This window comes from Accipiter gentilis, chromosome 11 (assembly GCF_929443795.1).
Source record: "Accipiter gentilis chromosome 11, bAccGen1.1, whole genome shotgun sequence".
NCBI lineage: Eukaryota > Metazoa > Chordata > Aves > Accipitriformes > Accipitridae > Astur > Astur gentilis.
The window spans coordinates 11,621,869-11,642,678 of record NC_064890.1 but is presented as its reverse complement, the minus strand read 5'-3'; the positions used below and the strand labels follow the sequence as shown (position 1 = coordinate 11,642,678).

The 20,810-nt window shown below is 36.3% G+C and overlaps 1 protein-coding gene across 3 annotated transcripts in view; it reads right to left on the bottom strand.

Moving 5' to 3' along the window:
• Positions 1–200: 200 nt before the first annotated feature.
• HGF (hepatocyte growth factor) overlaps positions 201–20,810 on the bottom strand; it is a 58,826-nt gene continuing 38,216 nt past the window's right edge. For 2 of the 3 annotated variants that reach the window (XM_049814245.1, XM_049814246.1), the window contains exons 8-18: positions 19,773–19,947; positions 17,622–17,749; positions 16,039–16,141; positions 13,883–14,022; positions 11,750–11,788; positions 11,181–11,277; positions 8,359–8,433; positions 7,619–7,765; positions 6,819–6,925; positions 4,840–4,985; positions 201–2,635 (exon numbers count right to left, since the gene is read on the bottom strand). In XM_049814245.1, coding sequence (XP_049670202.1) covers positions 2,465–2,635; positions 4,840–4,985; positions 6,819–6,925; positions 7,619–7,765; positions 8,359–8,433; positions 11,181–11,277; positions 11,750–11,788; positions 13,883–14,022; positions 16,039–16,141; positions 17,622–17,749; positions 19,773–19,947 — 1,328 coding nt within the window. In that variant the 3' untranslated portion in view covers positions 201–2,464. Of the gene's footprint in view, positions 2,636–4,839; positions 4,986–6,754; positions 6,926–7,618; positions 7,766–8,358; positions 8,434–11,180; positions 11,278–11,749; positions 11,789–13,882; positions 14,023–16,038; positions 16,142–17,621; positions 17,750–19,772; positions 19,948–20,810 lie in introns of those variants that run through there. The other variant, XM_049814247.1, reaches the window with a different exon arrangement.

Genomic DNA, 20,810 nt, shown 5'->3' with positions numbered 1-20,810 from the left:
TAGGGAGAGCAAGAGCACCTGATAAGCAAGTGCATACAAACATGTTAAGTTCTGGAGCACCAACTCTGCACAATTTATTTTACTGAGGCGCTGCCCAGAACAAACAGGTAAAAATCCTTACACATTGTCTAACAAAAAACAGTATTTTTATCATATATATATATATATATATGTGTATATATATATATAAAAATCACAGTCTTCTGCACAGCAGAAGCTTTTAACTAAAATATTTTAGGATTTGATTTTTTTAGATAGACATAACAAAATGCCTGCAAATATAATACAGTGAGCACATAACAATTCTTAGAATACAAAGAGTGAACATGGAATTATATATTTTATCCACATTCTACTTGTGACTGAAAACAAAACTCACTTGGAGTTTTTTAAAAGTCTCTCTTAAAAAGTTAATCCTGTCAATAAGATATGGTCAGTATATACTTAGTAAGAATACACTCTTCACATACATGGCAATAATTAACTGTAAATACAACAGGCTAAATCCTGCCTTCTTTAGGCCTCGTAAGTAAGAGAGCCCAAAAGGAGCATAAAGCCTTCAGAGGCAGCCAGAATAGATGGAGACAGACTATCTGCGTAGCATCCAGAACCTCACTCAGATCCACTGTACAGAGAAGTCGCATCTTGTCCAAAGAGACTATTTACATCAGGAGGAATTTCAGAAGCTCTGCTTGCTGAAAGACTTCTTCCTATGTGCCAGTAGAATCTTCTGGGTGCTTGACACAAATCTCAGCGAGCCAAGCCACTTAAGCATGGGCTGAAACTCATCCCAGTTCACCAGGAGGTGCAAGCATATTTGAGTCCCACTGAAGTCAAAGTGCACTGCTGAAGAAAATAATTTGGTGAGTCAAGATGAGGGCTGCCTCCCAAGACAGCTCCCCTGAAGTGGTTACTTTCTGTCAGGGCAGAATTCGACCCTGCGTCTTCGTAATGAAATGTCCTTTTATGTCTAGACCATGATGTCAGTTTAGCGGCTATGCAGTTAGATATGATACACATACCATACAATTTGCTACTGGAAACATTTACAACTACATAGTCACAAGTGAAGTAACAGTGCAGTTACTTCTGCAATTACATTTACAGTAGTAAAACTAACAATTGGATATACGTTGTATCAATTTTCCAGAAATTACAGGGTAATTGGTGCCGCCTATAACAACATATTTGTATAATACTTCCGGCCGTACAACTAAATGCCTAAAAGAGAACAAGCGCTTTTCACAGATGCTGATTATTTTTGTTCCCTTTCCTTGTCAACATAAAGGAAAATGATGGTTCTACATACAGGCAGGAAACACAAGCTACTAAACTACTGGTGATGTTTTCCATATTACGTACAAGATCATAACAATCTCTGCAATAACTTTACTACCCTGAAAGGAATTATACAAAGAAAATAATTTTTACCAAATGTAGGTAAGGTTTTATTAAAGATCTTAAGTCTCTGAAAGACTATTAATGTATAACTTTTCCCAGTATTAAGTCTCTCAGCCAGGTGCCAGTAAATACAGAGTTACTTTCATGAAAGAACTAGAATCAACTGAATATTTAACACTTGTCTGTTGAGAAAGATTTGGGCATATTTGATTGAAATTTCTTTTAACAGCCAAAGTCTGCCAGTAGCTAATCAGGACTCATTTTCAAACTGTATGAAATACTCTTTAGTGCGGTAAATTCACAGTTATTTCTGGTACTAACTTCAAACAAATGATTGATAGTTTGCTAACCAATCCACTTCTATGTCTCTTCTCTCATCCAAAAGAGTTTTTGAGATATCTGTTAGTGAACCACTTACACACTGAAGGAACCAAGTGTAGAACTAAAGTCTATAAGGACCGTGTAAAAGGAAGTGATACTGACTTCTATGAGAACTCTGTTTATGGCAGGCTTGTCAAAGTACATCAATAATGAAAATATTAATTTCTAAAGAAATTATTTTTTAATGAAATATTGACATCTTTGACCTCTTATAAGGGGGGAAGAGAAATATGACCATATATGCTGTCCTTGACAGATGCATATATCTCTCAGTAGGTATTTTGTCATATGTGTAGAGAAATATATGGCTCATAGAAAGAATCAGATGTGTTAAATAAAACTAATTTGTTTCTCCTTCTAAGATAATCTGAAGAGCAGCATAAAAGAGGTCATATGATCTATTTCTACAAAACCATTTATCATCCAGTAATAATATCTTTGCAAAATTGTTTACCCATTCAAGTATCTTCAGGAGATATGTCACCATACTTGCATACACTGTAAGTCACTCCAACATTTATAAAACAACACTGATAGACAAAAACACCAAAACCACCCATAAATATTAAAAGGAGATCAACAAACTTAACTATCGAGTAGTTAAAAAAATTGTTGATCTTTACATTACACATTAATTCCATGCTGTCCAAAATCTTTCTTTGAATGGAAGTTGTTGAGTTTTTCAGGGTTTTCTGTAGGTCATCATAATCTTGTGTATCCACCGGGAGTAATATGAGACCCGAACAAAAATCCCAGGACGATTTCGAATGGCACATCCACGGCCAGGAACAATGACACCAACTACTATCTTCAGCCTGTTTTGTTCACAAACCAAGGGACCACCATAATCTCGCTAGGAAAAAATAAACATATGAATGTCATTTCTCAAAATGCCTCAAGACACGGCTCCCACCTGTCTCCTATTGACTCGCTTCTTCTTAGGATGACTTAGCTCAACAAACAGGCAATAGAGTTACTCTTGCCATAGGACAAAAACCAGTTTCCAATATCTTTTTCAAAACCAGAACTTATAAAAACCAAAGCCAAGGTTGGCCTTTGACCTTTGGTGGCTTCCCATGCAAATTAAACCCTGTGATCCATCCTTACATGTGGTTCTAGTGAATTCAGACTACCAGATCTTACTCTCCTCTTTCAGCTACCTGCAAGCATGATATTTGTTTATGTGCATATAAACCAGATAAGCAGAAAGTGAGTTGATTGATAAACATCTATGTTATGATGACAGACTGCATCAAAGACTACTGACAGAGCCAGTTTCATACCCTTCCGTCAGTCAGTCATCTTGCAAAGCCCTAGGATGAGAATCTATGTGTACTAATAGGCGGGGGGATCCCAAATGTAATAAAAGGTAATATTTTGTAGACATAATTTTGAGACATAACTTGTTAAAATACTCTTTTTCATTATGCTGAGTGAATGAGACATCTATGCACCAGTACGTGCATTCAGTGAAAATTTGGAGTATGGTCAACTCAGATCGGGGTCTTATTTAGCACTAAAATACATGCATTTTAAATTAGATTGAAACAGTAATTTAGATACCTTCACATAGATTTGGGACTTGAACATAGAAACTGCAGTTTTTACTCAGGCAAAACGTATACTCAACCTAGCAAACTAGCTGCAAAACAAGGCAGTAAATGTTCATATCAGACAGTGAGACATTGTTTCAAAAAATAAAAGCTGACAATTAGCATTGTATTCTCTCCAGATCACCAGAGAAACAACAATGCTTGACCTTTATTTCGTTTGCATTTTTTTTTTCCCGACTGACTGCGGATTAGTTCCCACATGAACAATGAACTATGTCAGTACCATCAGAGTGGCTCATAAAACACTTTTAGGAGTGGAGTTTCACCTGCCAATCTGATTTTGTTTCTCTGCCTGTTCTCTGCTGAGGGAAGTAGCTTCAAAGGGGAACTCAGGGAGCAGGAAACCATGCAGTGATTAAGACTGATTGCTAATATTAATTCAGTCCGTTTCTTTTTGCAGGGAAAAACAAAGTGCAGGATCCCCAGCTGACTTCCATGCAGATGTTTCATTTGTAAGCCTCGACATGTCTAAGAGCTCATTTATGATTAAATATTTGATTTTGAAGAAAATACTTTAAAATAACAAAATGATCCTGTGGAATATTAATAATAAATGGAAGAGGCTTTGGTCTGATGAAGACCTTGTTTCCCTCTGGTTTGGTAGTACCTTTGCATTGGGAAAATTTCACTACTTGGTTAACATCAGTATTAAGAAATCATCTATTTGACTCCAGATATTAAATGCATAATAATGCTCATGACTGGCCTTCTTCTAGACATCATCTAATCAGGCAGATTTTCCACACAAAAAAATGATATCTTCCCATAATAAATGATTTACAGCATTTCTCCTCAGATATCCTTTCTCCATCATCAAAACTAGTTCCAAGCAAAATAACTGTATCAAACTATACTTTCACTGAAGTAGTTCTCCTGTCCTCACTGATAGGTTGCTCAGGCTCGATTAGGGAGGCCAAATGCTCCAGCCTTCTGACTAATACTGAACTTCAGTACATTTTTGGATCTTTCTCCTTCCTTCATAACTTTATCAACTCTGTTGAGCAGTGACTTCTTTGTATTTTGCATGCAAGTCCTCATCTAGCTAAGTATTTAAATTTGCTCCAGCTTTTGTTTTCTACTCAATCAAAATAATATACTGCTGTTGCTAACACACAATCCACTTCAAGTCCTTATTATACAAAACACGAATTTGTCTCAGTCTAGCAAAATGTTTAGTCATATGAGTATATTTAACATTCATGTAAGTCCTTTTCTGCTGCGGTGGTATGGTGAAATTGAAGCAAGGGAACCTCTTCCTGCACTCTGGCAGAAAATAGAGCACTAGAAACACAAACTATTTTCCGATGCAAAAGAATAAAATAATTTTTTTGTGTACAAGTTTAATGCAGAGAGAATAATTATGAAAAACTCTAGTAAATTATTTCTGGGAAAGAAGTAGGCAGGCTGATGGCTCCTGAGAATGTATTAGGAAATGTATACTTACCTCACAAGGCCCAGCACCAATGGTTTCAGCCACAGCACAGATTTCTGACTCATTCACAGTTATCTTCCCTTTGAGATATTGGTTGCATTTCTCATTTCCCAAAATAAACAGGTTTGCTACCCGGAGAAGGCCGTCATAGTTAATTACTAGGATTGAAAAGAAAATGAATACTTTATTTTATTTTAGGGGAAAAAAATAATTGAAGATGCAGTCCAGATAAACTTGCTTATGTAACTTCAGTTATTGTACTTGCTCTCTAGTACTCACATTTTTGTCCATCCTCGCCGTTATCATGCGTTTGTTTTTTGGATTTCTTATATTTGCTACAAATGAGATTTGCAAGAAATTGGTTTGGTGTGCATGTCTGTTCAGTTCTCTGAGAATATCCGGAGAAGTTTTTTGTATTAGAAGAAAGGGCTAGGTAACTGTGTTTACTCTACAGTCCACCATCAGCTTACCCTGTCACGTCACAGAAATCAGAAAAAGTGAGCCTTTGCTGCCTGCCTTAAACACAAGTTAATGTCTAACAGTGCCTGCCATGGCCTAGGGAAGGATGTGTGACTTGAAAAATACTGTAGCGGAGCAGAGTTTTTCTCATTCTGTGCTGGCTCAGCCACACTGAATGACTTTGTGCCCGCAAGGGCACAGTCACAGCCTTGTGCAATCTCCATTCATCAGTGTGAAGGTCAGGAAGCCCTGGGGAGCTTACTCTTGTTCTACATGTCAAAAGACAAGCCTGTACAAGCTGCGAAGATAAATAAAGGGCCTGGACCTGCCCGTTCTCTGCACAGCCATGAAAAGAAAATGGCCAAGCTTGCTCTTCACCGACTGATTATCCTGTTTTCTTGAAAAAATGGATGTAACACTTCTTCCTTCCCTGACCGGGATGCTGCGAGGATTACAATAAGTAGCGCATAAAATATAGTACAAAGTCCTTGGATGACAGATGTTATGTATTTACTGTATTACATAACTCCACGGCATTGCAAAGTCCTTATCGGTTCTCTTAAGCTAAGCTTTCCTGCGATGCTGCACCGTGCATCCAGCCCAACTTCCCTGTCCCCCAGACAGCCGTTCCCCCCCAGCGGACGGCTAACACGGCCATGCTGGGAACATCAAAAGCAGTCATCTGGGAGAGGGCTGGTACAGATTACTTGCCACCCACAAAGAAATGCAGAGTAATGGTTACAAGGGAGAGAGCCTCAGAATTACAGTCTAGTTTCTGCTCTGCTTCCAGGACAGCGTGAGTATGTCGCTGCTGCTTACTCAGGGTCTGTGGCGAAATGACATTTGAGCACAGTAATTATTGGAGTAATTATTGTCAACTGGCAGCTATTAACTTTATCATCAACACATAATTAGTCAGATATAGTATTTACCAGACTAAATAAATGTCTGTTCTCCCACATATTTGTATTTACTTCACACAAAAACTGTGTTTAATAAACATTAGTAAGGTTGCAAAGTCAAGTACTCAAAAGTTAGGAAATGCCAGACTTAGGGCTGCCTGTGCATCCTTAGCTCACTGTCATTGTGTATGTTAATTATGTCTTTGATTACATTATTCTGTATTAGTTTTTCCACAGGGTGGCCTGCTTTGGGATACAGAAAGAGACTGTTCAAGTAGATGAATCAGAATTTTTCAAAAAAGGGTTAGAACTCTGCAAAACAATTCTGCCAGATTTTTTAAACATGTAACACAATATTTTTCACTAGTTCATTCTTTGAAATGCTTGAATCGCTTTGCCTGTCACTGAAGAAAAAAAAAAGAAGGATGGACTAGTAGAAAATATTTCATGTTAATTGATCTTAGATAAAATGCTCAAAGATTCAAAAAATTAGAAAAAATTGAAACTGCATTTTATAACAAAAACTGTTGGACAACCGTGGCATCAGGCAATACCAGCAGCCTCACCTATAATGACAAGAGGAAGTAAGCTCTCAATGTATTCATTTAGTTTTTAAAAATAGTTTCTTACATCCAGTGTATCCCCATCCATAAACACTGCAACTGGTCTTCTCTGGAATGGTACATCCAGAAATGGGCAATCGGATTATTTCTACAAAATTTGTCAATATGGCAGGTCTGAAAAGAGAAAACAAATAATAGATATAATGGATTTTACTAATCATTCCAAATTGTATCTTAAAAATTATGTTAAATCTATTATAGACTGCAGCAATTAAAAACTGTGCCAATTCCTTTCCTTTCTTTTCCATCTTTGAAGAATATGATGGACTCTTCTACCTATTTTTTGTGCTACAACTGTTAACTGTCAAAAGGTTTCTTGAAATGCTGTCACCACTTTTATGCTATTTAACTTGGGTTCTCATCTTAAAAGTAAGTAATGATAGCATTTCATTTGAATATATAGTTTTCCTAATTATGGAGAAAGTTTGAAAGCTCATATGTACACAAGTATCTCAGCTACAATCTGGTGCTTATTCTATAAATTAAAACCATATACTAGTCAATGTGGGTTGTATGGTTGTTGGGTGGGTTTTTTTTTTTTAAAAAAACAACCTCCCAACAAACCTAAACTTGCTTATCAGGAAATAAAACATAGGCACGATTTTTCAGAAGTGACATCTGTTTTCTGTGTGAGGTAGATGAACCTGCATTTCTGCATATATCAGTAAAATTTCTTACAATTGGAAGTTTACCCCATGGAGACATCTCTGCTATCAGAGGTAGTAGAGAACTAATTTGCAAATCTTATTTAAGAAGAATCTCATTCATCAGTCAAAAATCCTGGAATTCGCAATAATAGCTACTAACCTGCTAAGTTTCAGCAAGACCAAATCTGACCCTACAGGGCCATATACCAACTGGGAGATATTCAGAACTTGTCTATGCTTCTCCTCTCCCTTTCCTTTGATATTATGGACTCCAAGCCAGGCTTTGTAGTCTTTCAAATCTTTGTACCTAAATGAGGCAAAGTTGGTTAGGATTTTGCTGAGTGTATAACAAAATAACTCAAAAAACTCTGCTTAATGTGATTATGCTAGAAGATCTTAATTCTCTTCACCAGAAATGGGTTTATGCTGCCAACTGCTATTCCAAAATCAACATGCTAGGATGTAAGGTTTTGGTCTGAAGCCACTACATAATTTTATCTTTAACTGTTACTAAAATCTAATTTTTGTTTCCTAATAGTATCCAAATATTTAGATCCTTGGGCAGTATGAACCTTTGAACTTTTTGAGGTTTGCCCAAGTTTTTTATTTTATTCTGTCCAGTTAAGCAGAAGCATGAGACTATTTTCATAAAGAGGCAATTGTCCAACCATTACACTTGGAAAACATATTTATGCTTCTATGTAAAATAGCCAGAGCTCTTTTAGATTAACAACAATAATAACAGAAAATACCAAGGTCCCACAGGACTTTTATATCAGAAAAGCAGTGTTAAAGCCAAACAGGAGGGAAAACTGCTGAATTTAAGTTGAAGAAGCGTTGTGTTGATAAATTCCCGAAAATAGAGGTATTTCAATATTGCAAAGTCACAGAGTACTGTACCGAGAAGGGAAACACTGCCTTGCTGTTAGAACCCACTCTTCCTTTATCAAAGTACCTCCACAGATATGCTTGTTCCTGGGAAAAAAGAAAAAAAAAAGAAAAAAAAAAAAAAGAAGAAGAAAAAGAAGTTAAAAAAAAAAAAAGTCATACTATTAGTTTCTACATAGTCAAAAAGTTTAAAGAATACATTTGCTCCCTACATATTTTTCCTGGTGAAAGGTGGCTGATTGACAGCCCATGAAAATATGTCTCTGTCCCTTTGCTCTACAGTTTCAACACTTATAGTAACATGACTTTGCAGAGATTTACTCCAATGTATAAATAACAGGAGGAAAGAGGAATTCAGTTACTGTTCATTTAGCAGTTTCAAAGCTGAATTTATAATAAGAGACCTAATTTAAAAAAAAAAAAAAAAAAAGGCAAGCTAATTCTTTGTAATCAGAACAGGACTGAAGCATTCAAGCAAGTCCCCAAACTGCCACCAGATGTAAACAACATTTGGTCATTATTCATGAAGGTATTATTCAAAGCATTGACCTCAAGGTGGAGAGTTCCTATTTGATTACAAGCCCTATGAGATTTCTGTCCCCACATACTTCAGTTGGAAACAATCTGCAATGTATGACATCCTACATGTGATTATATAAAATCTGCAGCATAATATATCAAGTAAAATTAAAGCAATTAAGCATGACAATTCTTTCTAAAATAAAGACGACTGTGGAATGCAGATTAATTAGTTTCCTTCTTTGTGCCTCCAAAATCACATTTATTTTCTGCAGCTCTTTGGAAAGTGAATCAGAATTGTCAGCAATTTGGGAAAAGCTTAAAATCTCACAATTTACAAATTCAAATCACACAAATGTTCAAAGCTTTGCAAAGAACTGCTGGAAGGAGCCCAAACTCTATACGGAGTTCAAAGACAGCAGAATAACACAGATGCTTGCCTCCTTTTTTTTTTTTTTTTTTTTTTTAATTGTGTTTTAGTTGAGGAACAAAATATGTGGTCCAAAAGGCTGGATTCTTTTTTAAAATATAGATTCTGCCTAGTTTTATATAAAAATGTCACAATCAGGAGTATAAACTTGTTCTTCTGTGTTATGTTTGCATCACTAATTATCTAAAGGAATTTAGAAGATTGCATCATCTGTTTTAGAACATTGACTAGTACACATAGGAAGGTTAAACTTCTTAATTAAACTTGGGGCAAATCCAGAGCTGATTCCATGAAATAGATTAAATTCATCCAAATATACTTAAATATACCTGACAACAGAATCTGTATCAGATATATTAGAAAATACGTCACTGATTAATTTAATATTTAGAGGTGAGCCTTGGTTGCCAGATATGAATACAAGTTTCTAAATATCACTAAGTCTTTACCATTGAGACATGGCAATTCCATTTTGAGGTGTACACTTAGTTTTTTGCAGAAAGTCCTGAGGTCATTAAGATTTTGTTTCAGACAACATTCTATTTGCTTCCTTGGTAACAATACAAAATAAAACTATATTTTCATGCCCATATGTAATACTTAAAATATATATTTTACTGCTGGACTATTCCAGGAATCCCTTTTTCATAAAAGAATCTGCAATCATTTAAGCACTCATCTACTTAATGGAATTTTGTCTCATAGAACAAAATCCAGGTTTGACTACCTTAACATTAGCTATTTAACTTTTAGGCATTCAGATGTAATACACCTTACCTGTCTAAAAGTTCCTCAAACATCAAGGCTGCTTTAAAAACAGTGCAAAGATAAAACTTTTCCAGAATGTGATTCAGCCCACGTATCTGGTTATTTAGTCTATGAATAGAGTGATGTTCCTCTAGAAATGTCTTTCTGGACCATCCGCTAGACTTCCAGAAAGGTTTAGTTCTGATTTGATCTCATAAGATACAAAGATTACCAGGGATGGGAAGGACCCCCAGAATTTCTCTAGCAATGAAGCAACATAGAAAATAGGCTTTTTATCTTTTCCTTTACTCCAATTTTTCATTTAAGACCTATTTTAGAACATGGTTTAAAAAGATATGATGAATCATAAGCTAACAGAATTGAGCTGTACTTTAGTCTGTACCAGCAGACAAAAAAGATTTTTTAAAAACTTTTTTTTCATTATAGAAGATACAGGGCTGATGCATGAGATATATTTCCTGTTATACATTAATGATTCACACTTCCAGCTAATGAGTTATGAACCAGAGAAGGAAACAGTAGTTCTGTGTTCCGGCTTTTACACAGTAGCAAAGAAAGATTTGCCATAACGTAATATGCATGTCCAGCGGTATATGTTAGGGTCTTGTTTTACAGAATGAAAAGGATTTCCTTATAGCTCCTACTTATTTTTTTAATATAGAATACATTTTAATTGTATGCAATGATATGAGCAGAAAACTAAGTTTGACACTAGGTATAAATCCTGAATCCAACACTTCATGACTAAATGCACTGCTGTTAAAGTGAAAATATTGATATGAAACTCAATTTTTTTGTAACGGTCTCTAAAATAAATAGTTTTATGCCGGATCATAAGCCACTGTTACGAAAAGGTCTGCAGTACCTAATCGAAAGAGCAGAACACTATGAATGCTTTACAAGCTCATGTGTGTAAGTTAATGATAATGGCCATAAAAATATTTCACTGACGGAGTGAATACTATGGAATCACCTGATGTTCCAGGAATGCTGATTTTCTGCTTTTACAGAATTTAACTGCAATCTAGAAGTATTCTTATTATGGTCAACATTTCCTACAGTTCCAAAACAAATATCCTAGTAGACGTATTGTCTTTCTAATCAAAGTGATAGTTACCTGTATGTCAAACTAACCACCCATCCTTCGTTAGTTTGTGTTGGGATTCCATTAACAACTCTCAAATGTTTTGTTGAGGCACAAGGAATGACAGTATCTGAAAGCAGGTCCAGAGATCACATTTTACTAAAAACAGCGGTAGGAAACCTGTACAGTTGCACATAAGGACCACAAGAAGGTCAATATTTATTACAGATTAACTTTCTTGTGCTAATGAAGTATATTTCTAGAGCATCAAAACTACTTCAGTGAAGCTGGGTCAGTCTATAGTAATATTCATAGGGAATATAAAATACATATATTTAAATAGGTTTTTCAGAGATTTACATAGTTATAAAGCAAATATTGAAAATTATTGCCATATCTGACCACTGGTAAGACAGGACAGTGAGAATAGATAAAGGAGTATAATAAATCTATTCCCTCTTGTAAAAGCATTTTTTCCCAACCTGTATGTTTTTTTTGTATCTGTAGCTGACCTGTCTCTCTTTTTTCCCAATCAGAAAGAAATAGCTAGTTTTAGAGGATACGATATATGCACTGCACAGTACATCTGCAAACTTACTTACCATCCAAGCTGGTTGTAGTAGGAGTTGTATCACCTTCACCTAGACAGACACATAAGATAGCCATAATACAAAATTAAAACACATCTAAAAATTGAATAGAGTAAAAATAAACAGCAAACAGCATATTGTTAATTTTAATAGTTCACAAAGTTTTAAACTTCAATGAATTCTTTATACTCTGCAAAAGCACAATTTGGTAAGGATTAACAAGAAGGCAAAATTTCATTCCAATAGAAAGAAATAAGAATTAGACATTATGCAACAGCATTTTTCAATCATTTTTCTTCTTGGCTGAATCCTGAATACATCAGGCTATTTATCATGTTCAATTTACATGTTTCATTTGAACAAGCAAATACTGAAAAATGAAGTTGTTACTTTTCTATAAGCCTTCAGGAACTATAGAAGTCATGTGATTGAATCCAATTCAGATTTAATAAAAATTTCTAATTTCCTTAAAAACCTTTGAAACTTCTAAAGTCCTTTTATGTTGCTATCCGCAGAAACTTATCCTAATCAAAACGTGCTTCCCAAAACCTTGTTTGGTTCTTTTACCTATTCCAAGTCAAAATACAATTACAAGGTTGCTTAAACTTGGCTCAAAATTTTTGCCTTCAGTGAAGTCTGCAGAGTGACCCAGCATTATGAGCTAGAGGTACATGTATAGCTACTGAAAATTTGCACAGGCAAAATGTAAAGAGTATCATCCAACTAGATTTCCATTGTTAAGAAAATATATATACATAAAGGTATACACTTATATACGTAGTTAAATTTGCATGTGTGTGTATACACATATGTGTATGTGTATGTGTATGTGTATGCATATGTATATGTGTATGTATACATATAAATAAATATATATAGAGAGAGTACTGTTTAAAGATACCAGTTAAAGGCATCAAGTAAGTACACTTGGGAACTGCCAGCATTTTGTCTGTACTGGTTAAGCTGGTTATCAGTACCCCAGTGAGCTACTAGTAGTTTAATACTAGTCCATAAGAGTTACAATTGTAAAACAGACATATTCCAGCTCTAGAGTTTGATTCCAGAATTCATAATACTCACTATTGCTGTATACCCTACAAATGTTTGCTGTGAATATTTCCTTAGGAATTCATAGATCCCGATAATGAACTCAGAGTGAGTGGATAAAATTTGTATTTCTTCAGCTGTTGTTCTTTATCTACATTGACAGAAATAACCTTTTGCACAGTTTGTTTACTCTTCACATAGATGCCAAAATGTCACCTGAGACTTCAAATATCACCTTTTAGAAATGCTGCAGTTCAAACTATGAGGAAATTCAGCAGATTGCTGCTAGGAATTAATGTAACATTATCATTAACCTCTAGAGATCACAGACATGTATTCAAAAGTCTGATTTACCATTTAAATGTTCTCCCAGGATACACAGCACAGTGATTTAGAAATAAGAATTGAAGAGAAAAATTCTGAGCATAAATGTGAATTGCACATTTTTCAGCATAAATCTATCTTTTTCCACTTAACATCAGTTTATTACTGAATTCCCTAGGATTTTTAATTCTGTTTATTTGAGCTATTTAGATTTTAAAATGCAACTTTGTGGAAGCGATGTTCCTAATTCTTGCCAGGAGTTAAATCATCCCATAAACATCCAAAAGCAGAATCTAATCTATATAACACATATACACTTCAGAATATATATAGTGAGTTACCCAAACTTTACAAACAAATACAGATCACAGAAAGAGACTATGAAGCTTGTAGCACAGAAGATAACTGTCCCTGGGTTTCTTGAGGCCACAGCCAGCATTCTGACCACTAGACAATTCTTTGTCTCCATCCAGCCCTCATTCAATAGCTAGATCTGTTGGAAAATGTTTGACCATCTGTAATAGCCCTTTTATGCGCCTGATGCATAAATAAGCCTTGAAATCTCCAAGCTGATCAAGGAAAAGGACCTCTTGTTCATATAGTGCACAAGCAGCTTCTGTCCGTTCCTCTTCAGTCATGCACAATTGATTCTTGATAGAATTACACATTTTCTGCTGTCACAAGTGACAACAGAAAGGTATGCATACGCATGTGACACCATGGCTTCACTGGGACTGCACAGTTGACAGTGCCTGAGGCATACCAAGTACTCACATCGAGAAATAGGGCAGTAATCCCAGGGAACGAGAGGATCATCTGTGTAACACCAGGGACCATGAAAATCATCATCTGGATTGCGGCAATAGTTTTTCTTCAGCTTACTAACATCTGGTTCTCTGAATATTTGTATATGCCTACAGGGAAAAAAAAATTCAAAGTGCTGAAAAGCTTTATACTATAGCCCAAATTTTCAAAGGTTAAATGTTGCTTTGCTCCACATTGTAATATTAGCTGATTGAGAAGCCTACAGGTCAGGCTTTAGTGCTGGTTAAAATCAAAAGGAAGATGAGACCCAAATATTTGCTGGATCTGGGTCCAAGTTTCCTCTCTCTGGTTGGTATTTTAAGCACTGTGTCCACTGGACAGCTGGGAGGTTTCTAGATCTCGCACTCCAGCTAAAATCCTTGGATACCCTCAGGAGGGGTCATTACAATGATTAAAAGAGCATCTGTGTTGCCCTCAGCAAACCTGCGGGCCTCCCTGGAGCACAGCAGGTAGATTAGCAGGTAGCACAAGGGAGCACCAAATCTGCAAAGAAAGCTCAGTCTTGGGCAAAGGAAAGACAAACACAAGAAAGTTAGGAAAACTGAGCAGCAGGCAAGGAGAGGGATGAATGGCTCAGACAAACTGCAGTGATAAGTCACCTAAGTTGCAAACCTACACGAGGCACTTTAAAGGTGAAATTTGGGGGTGAAAATATTTCTGGCTTGTCAGACAGAAGCATACAGGCTTCCTAAGTTACAGCTGCACTGCTCTTTTAGTTCATAACCAACCATGCATGCTGCTTCTTGCATACCCATAACCAGAGTAACTGCTGGAGTGAGACAGATAATTCCCCAAAGAAGTTCACAGATGGAAAATTTGTGGGAGTAAGAGAAGAAAGGTTGATCTGTTCCTAAGATTATACAAGAACGCAATTGCATCAAGCATCCAGTAGGTTCCAGCCGTCTCCTTCACAGCTAACTGAAGACTTATCAGAGCTCTCAGAAGTCATGAACTTAAACCCCTGCCTCCCTTACGTGGACAGCACCCTGGAATATGTATGCTGTCTCTGACCCTGTGTGGGAAAAAACACATATAGTCCAGTTGGTGACTCCAGACAGTGCCAATGAAGTCTTCCATCTGCAGTACAGCTTCCCCAAAGGCTGACTTACTGACTTACACACCTGCACCTGACTGACCATCAGGTCAGAAGCAGGAATCGGGGACAGACAAATTCCAGAGGCCAACAGCTAATACGTTGGGCACTATGACAGTGGTGATCATGAGCACTAACTCAGCAACAAGTACCAAAGGTAATACAGACATAATCGCATCAACTTCAGAAAGTACAGGAAAACAAAGGGAAGACTGTTTCCAGCTGGGCCACTAATGTGTGTAATATCTCATCCACAGCAAAATTTCTGATGAATCTCTGTCTTTGTACGGTACCTGGAAGTCATTGTTTTTGTCACTTCTTAGATTTATTAATCTACTGTTCTGAACCAGCAGAGACAACACTGCGGATCCTGGCATGACTGAAAAAATCTTGGAAACTCACAGCTTCTTTTATACTTATTGCTGATTCATTTTTATTTTAACAAATAAATTAACTTGCCATTTCCACTACTAGAGTATGAAGCCAAAGTAAGGATAAACAACAGAAATTGCAAATCGCTTTAATGGCATTTGATGTCAGTGTCATTAGATTGTGGACTCAAGATTCAATTTCAGGCTGCAAGGGACCTTAGGTGGTTTCAAGTCCAACCTCTTGCTTGAAGCAGCATGAGCTATGAGATCAGATTGATGAGATAACCATTTCCTAGTTTATTCCTGCTATCCTCTCATAGAACAAAACTTTCAAGGACAAAGACAGGGTAAACCAGGCCAGTAAAGTAAATACTAAGAAACATCCCAAAGCCTGCAATTAGTGGTTAGCCTGAACAAAGACTTGTTGTGTAATATATTTAAACATCAAGGGGGGGAAAAAAAAACAGAAAGAAAGAAAGAAAAAAAAAAAAAAAAAAGAAGGAAAAAAAAAAAAGATACTAAAAGCTCCAGGGCATAAGGGACTATTTTAGAATCACTGCAGAAGAAGAAGAGATGCCATCTGGAGGCGGTATTTATTCAGGAGTCACTGAACCATCTCTTTCTGTTTTGTATGTACACACCTACGTAAGTCTTCAATATTCTTGTCCCATGTGGAGCAAGTTAGCCCAAATCTTGTCTTGGATAGATTCCCCATGTAACTCTTGCCATTGCCACGATAACAATCTGAATAAAGAATGTTGAGACAGAAAGAAGTGGAAGGTGATTGTGCAACATTGAAAAGAAAACGCTTCCTTTCATCAGTAATCCAAACAATTAAAGACAAGTGTTATATTTAGCAAACACTATACAATATAAATCAGACAACTGTATAAATCAAATCAGAAAGAAAATGGGAGAAATTTTTCAAATTTAGATATACAATCTCCTGCTTGAGGTTTTCATTCTCAACACAGTAGCATTTTAAATTTTGTCTTAGATAAACTGTGAAAATTTCTTTCATAAATAGTTTATGGTTAATTTAGAAGGGTCAAACAGAATATTCTAAAACTTGTCAGGAGCTGTTTTATACAAAACAAAGCAAAAAAATGTCCCCTTAATCCTCCCTCCTCAGAAAACAGGCACTCTTAGCCTATTTGCAACAAGTTACCTTTGGGTGGATTCTGGATACAGGCAAGAGTGTATAATTCTAGACTTAAGTTCTACTTTGGCAAAATCAAAAATGCAACGTGACTTTAATTTGAATGCAATTCAAAAACTTGCTTGTTCACGCCAGCAGAAGTCATGTTTAATTCATAAGCTCATATCACAAGCCTTTTTGAGACTTTTCAAGAGGATTGTTTAAAATGATCACTACTATAAAGACTTTTTTTATAAAGCATTTCATTTCATATTCATCAGTATTTTTACTTTTTGATAATTGAAACTTTACAAAAAACACAGAATGAAAGTCAAAGTTTAATCTTTCTCTGACAACTCTTGCAACTGCAACTCTTAATTTTTAAGAGAAAAAATGGCTAAAATTTAAAGATGGAGATCTTAATGCAGTCTGATGTAGAGTCATAGGTCTGACATCTTAGCCTCAGTTTATGCTATGATTGACATCGGTTCTCAGGATGCAGTAATGCTCCTTAGAGTAATACCAAGACCTCATGGGAACAACAACATTTGCCTGACTACTCAGAGTAGACTTTACAGGCAGAGGTAACAGCTTGAAGCTAAGAGGCTATATGGGAAGTCTCACGTGGTTTTTTTCAGCTCAACACCTTTTAGACAAGGGGCTATGTGGAAAAAATAAGCTTAAAAAAATTGCTTTTGGTGGCTTCATATGCAATTATAGAAAGACTGTGAACCAAGAAACTCATCTCAGCTCTGGAAAAAGGCCTTTCAAACTAATGAAGGTAAGACAGTGGAACAGATCTCCAGCTAATATAAAATGGCACACAAATTCACCTTGTCTAAAAATCATATCCAATAGCAAATCTTTGCTGCATCTTCCCCTGCTGGAATCGAAACATGAACTGAGAAATGAATCTCATTTACACCATGATGAATCCCAAGTATGCAAATAAAGCCAAAATGGAACTACACAGGTGTAATACAGATGTACTGAGACCAACTTCTCCAGTTTTCAAGTCTGCCTATCTGCTGTTCGGAACAGTACAGCATTCACTTAAAATCACGTTATCGCCCTTCCCTCTGTTACCTTGTTCATTTGATACATCGCACTTGGGAATCTGGGAGCAATAACCAATACGGATGTTTGGGTCAGTGGTAAAACACCAGGGTGATTCAGATCCATCTGGATTTCGGCAGTAGTTCTCCCTCAAATCCCTATAAAAATAAATATGTTAGGTCGCAGCAGGGATAACCTAAAAGCACTGATGCATTCTATTGCTTTTTATTATGAATTAGCAATAATATATGCTCCTTAAGGTCTGTATGTTATTGATCATTGTCAAGTGCAAGGAGATGAGGAGCCAATAAGAATACAGTGTCCAGAAAAATATAGTAATTGTAATAAGAATATGGTTGTGGGAACTCATTTTCAGTGGACCTATGTTTTGACTGGATATAACATTTCATTTGAAGATTAACAATATTTTCAATGTAGCTTATTTTTATTCAAGATTCTCCACCAAAATTTGCATGCAAGCTGACATTGGATACACCTGCAATCCATTACAAGTGCTTTTAAATATAAACAATACCAAAGTGTTTAAAATTCCCTGTATTTTGAATGGTTCTGCTGAGTTTAGAGAACAGAGTCCTGTAGACTGTCAGCGATTCATTTAAGAAACTCAATCTTGGAATATAAAAAAAAAGTATGTGAAATTCTATACAGCTGTTACCTTTAAAGTAAAAGTTAGTCACAAGGGAACATCTTTAAATGTCTCTCTCAGCTTGCATAAAATAGTCAAACCTCTTGAATTAAAAAAAAAGCCCAAAACTCTTAATAAAATAATTTATTTTCCCATCTCCTGACAGTTGTTGTCATGTTCTGTGCATCTCCATATTTCACTGTATTTTTCTGTCTGCAGCACTTACTGATAATAGACTATGGAAAGAATGGGCCTAATACTGTAACTCTTACTCATGTGAGTTTTGAACAGTCATATGAGCAGTTCTGTTGCTTTTACTCAAGCTATCGGCCTAATAGCCACTACTCTCTGAAGCACCAGCTAATAAGCAGTCCTAATACTGTTAGCCCCTCTACACTGCTAGGAGCATTGTTAAAACTACACAAGGGCCTGATGCTGCAGCAGTGTTACATAGGTGCAGCACAAATTGGTTTAAGTGGTGGTTTGTCTGACAAAAACCTGTGGGATCAGGCTCAAGCACTATCTTCCAAGTAATTTCAAGGTGATCCTGAGATTGACAGAGGAGGCTCAGGATCGGTCCTATTTTCCATTGCAACGATGATTGTTACATTTTCAGTAGATGTGTTCCAATACATTGTATTTGATCAATAAAGTGTACAATAGCAGTGAAGGGATTAAGACAACAAACCTAACTGTTTTGCTCAAACAAGCTATTGTTAGAGAGATAATCCAAACTCAAACTGGAACTTTTTCTTTACTTTGAAAGATCCACACTATTAAATTCCAGCACAAGCCCAGACTGATATTCAGCCATCAGTAAAGATGTTTAGTACAAACTGGGCTTTGGGTCCATGCTGGTCAGCTACGTTTCCTCTATGCTCCGTGAAAAAAGGACTGAAAGAGCATGATTAAGGTAACTGCTTAAACCAAGTAGGTTATTCACATCCTGGGAGTTTATGAAGTGAACAAAAAGGTTAGATGACCACTGGTCCTTCAGGTAAAAGCAGTCCTATTCATGCAAGTACATTTAGTAATGTGACAGAAAAAGGATTAGAGAGATGGAAAATAAAAGAAGTGTTGTCAAATATTATAAATGTTAAGTATTACCAAGGAGATTACACTTAGGTAACATTTAGGACATATTAATTTAAAGTCAGAAACCACACTGTGAACAAGTACTTACCTCCATGAAAGAAAAGCAATAGTAATGTACCAGCACTATTGGGATTCAGGTCCCAGTCTGGAAAACATCCATACACTTCACAATCAATTAAATTGGAGAATACACGCTTGAAGAAAAAGTTCATTAAAAACCCTACAGTTTCATACAAGTTCATCTAGTACTAATATTTGGAGATCTGAAGAACTGATTTTCCCATGTTCAAATGGTTTTCAGCATCAGCAAGTAGAGTGAATGCGTCAGATCGCAGAGCAGGGACAGGGTTCCTATGGTGTACTTTGGTGGCATGAATTTCTAAACATTTGAAAACTAAGCTCTTTTCCCACTGCAGTAATACCCAAGAGTCTCTACTCACTTGCACTTGAAGTTCTCAGGAGTGATGTTGTGCTGGTGAGGAAACTGGGAGTCCCACCGCTGGCACTGGATTCCACTCCATATGGTGTTGACTGTGCCACGGTAACCCTCACCCTGTCCCTGAATGCATGTTGATGTCTCAGCCACCGCCTCCGTGTTGTTCGTGGCGTTTTCATCTGCAGAGAAGAAGTGCTGTTTCATTTTCTTAAGACTGAGCCTGCTTCAGGATGCCAGGTTTGAACTCGGTATTGCAGTTCAAATCATTGTAATTGGAGTTCTTTGGTGAAACTGCCAATCTGATGTCTTTTACAGAATAATTTTCTCCTCTTCACATTCACAACATCCATAAAATCAAAATAGGTGTTAGATCTTATGCTAGTTTATCCACTTGCAGGCAAAGATTCTGCAATATTTAAGAGCTTTTGTTTAGTGAGACACCTGGCCTATGCTATATCATTGAAGGTCAGGGGATATTCTTGGTTACTCTTTCCAGTTCAGCAAATATTTTCTCATTTGCTTAACTTTGCAAAACTGAGTGACCACCCATGTGCACACTGTTAAACATGTTAATATATGTTTGCAGGATTAAAACCCAATTGGTTTTCTCCAAAGAATTCCCAGAATATCAAGTCACAGGAAAAAAAGATGCAGATAAAAAAAAAAAAAAAAGATAAATCCTATTATAAAGTAATGTGCTAAATCCTCCTTGAAGTTTCTTTTTTTTTATGCCTCATATAGTTAGAGGGGAAAAAAAAAAGCCCAGCTTTTGGAAATCAAAGATCACTATTCTCTACAGAGAGACAAATGTTTTAAAGACTAACAAATTCATCAGACTCAAGATCTTTTACAGATGTTGATATACCCTGCATTCACCCTGGTGTGGGCTGTCTTGAACTAAATTCAGAAAAACAGTGGTTTTTGAAATGACTCATTCACATAGCTTGAAAGTCTCTTTTTCTTTCTTATGCAATTTTCATAATTGCAAATTAATGGCACAGATATTGCATCAGATATATACAAAGTAGTACAAAACTAAATA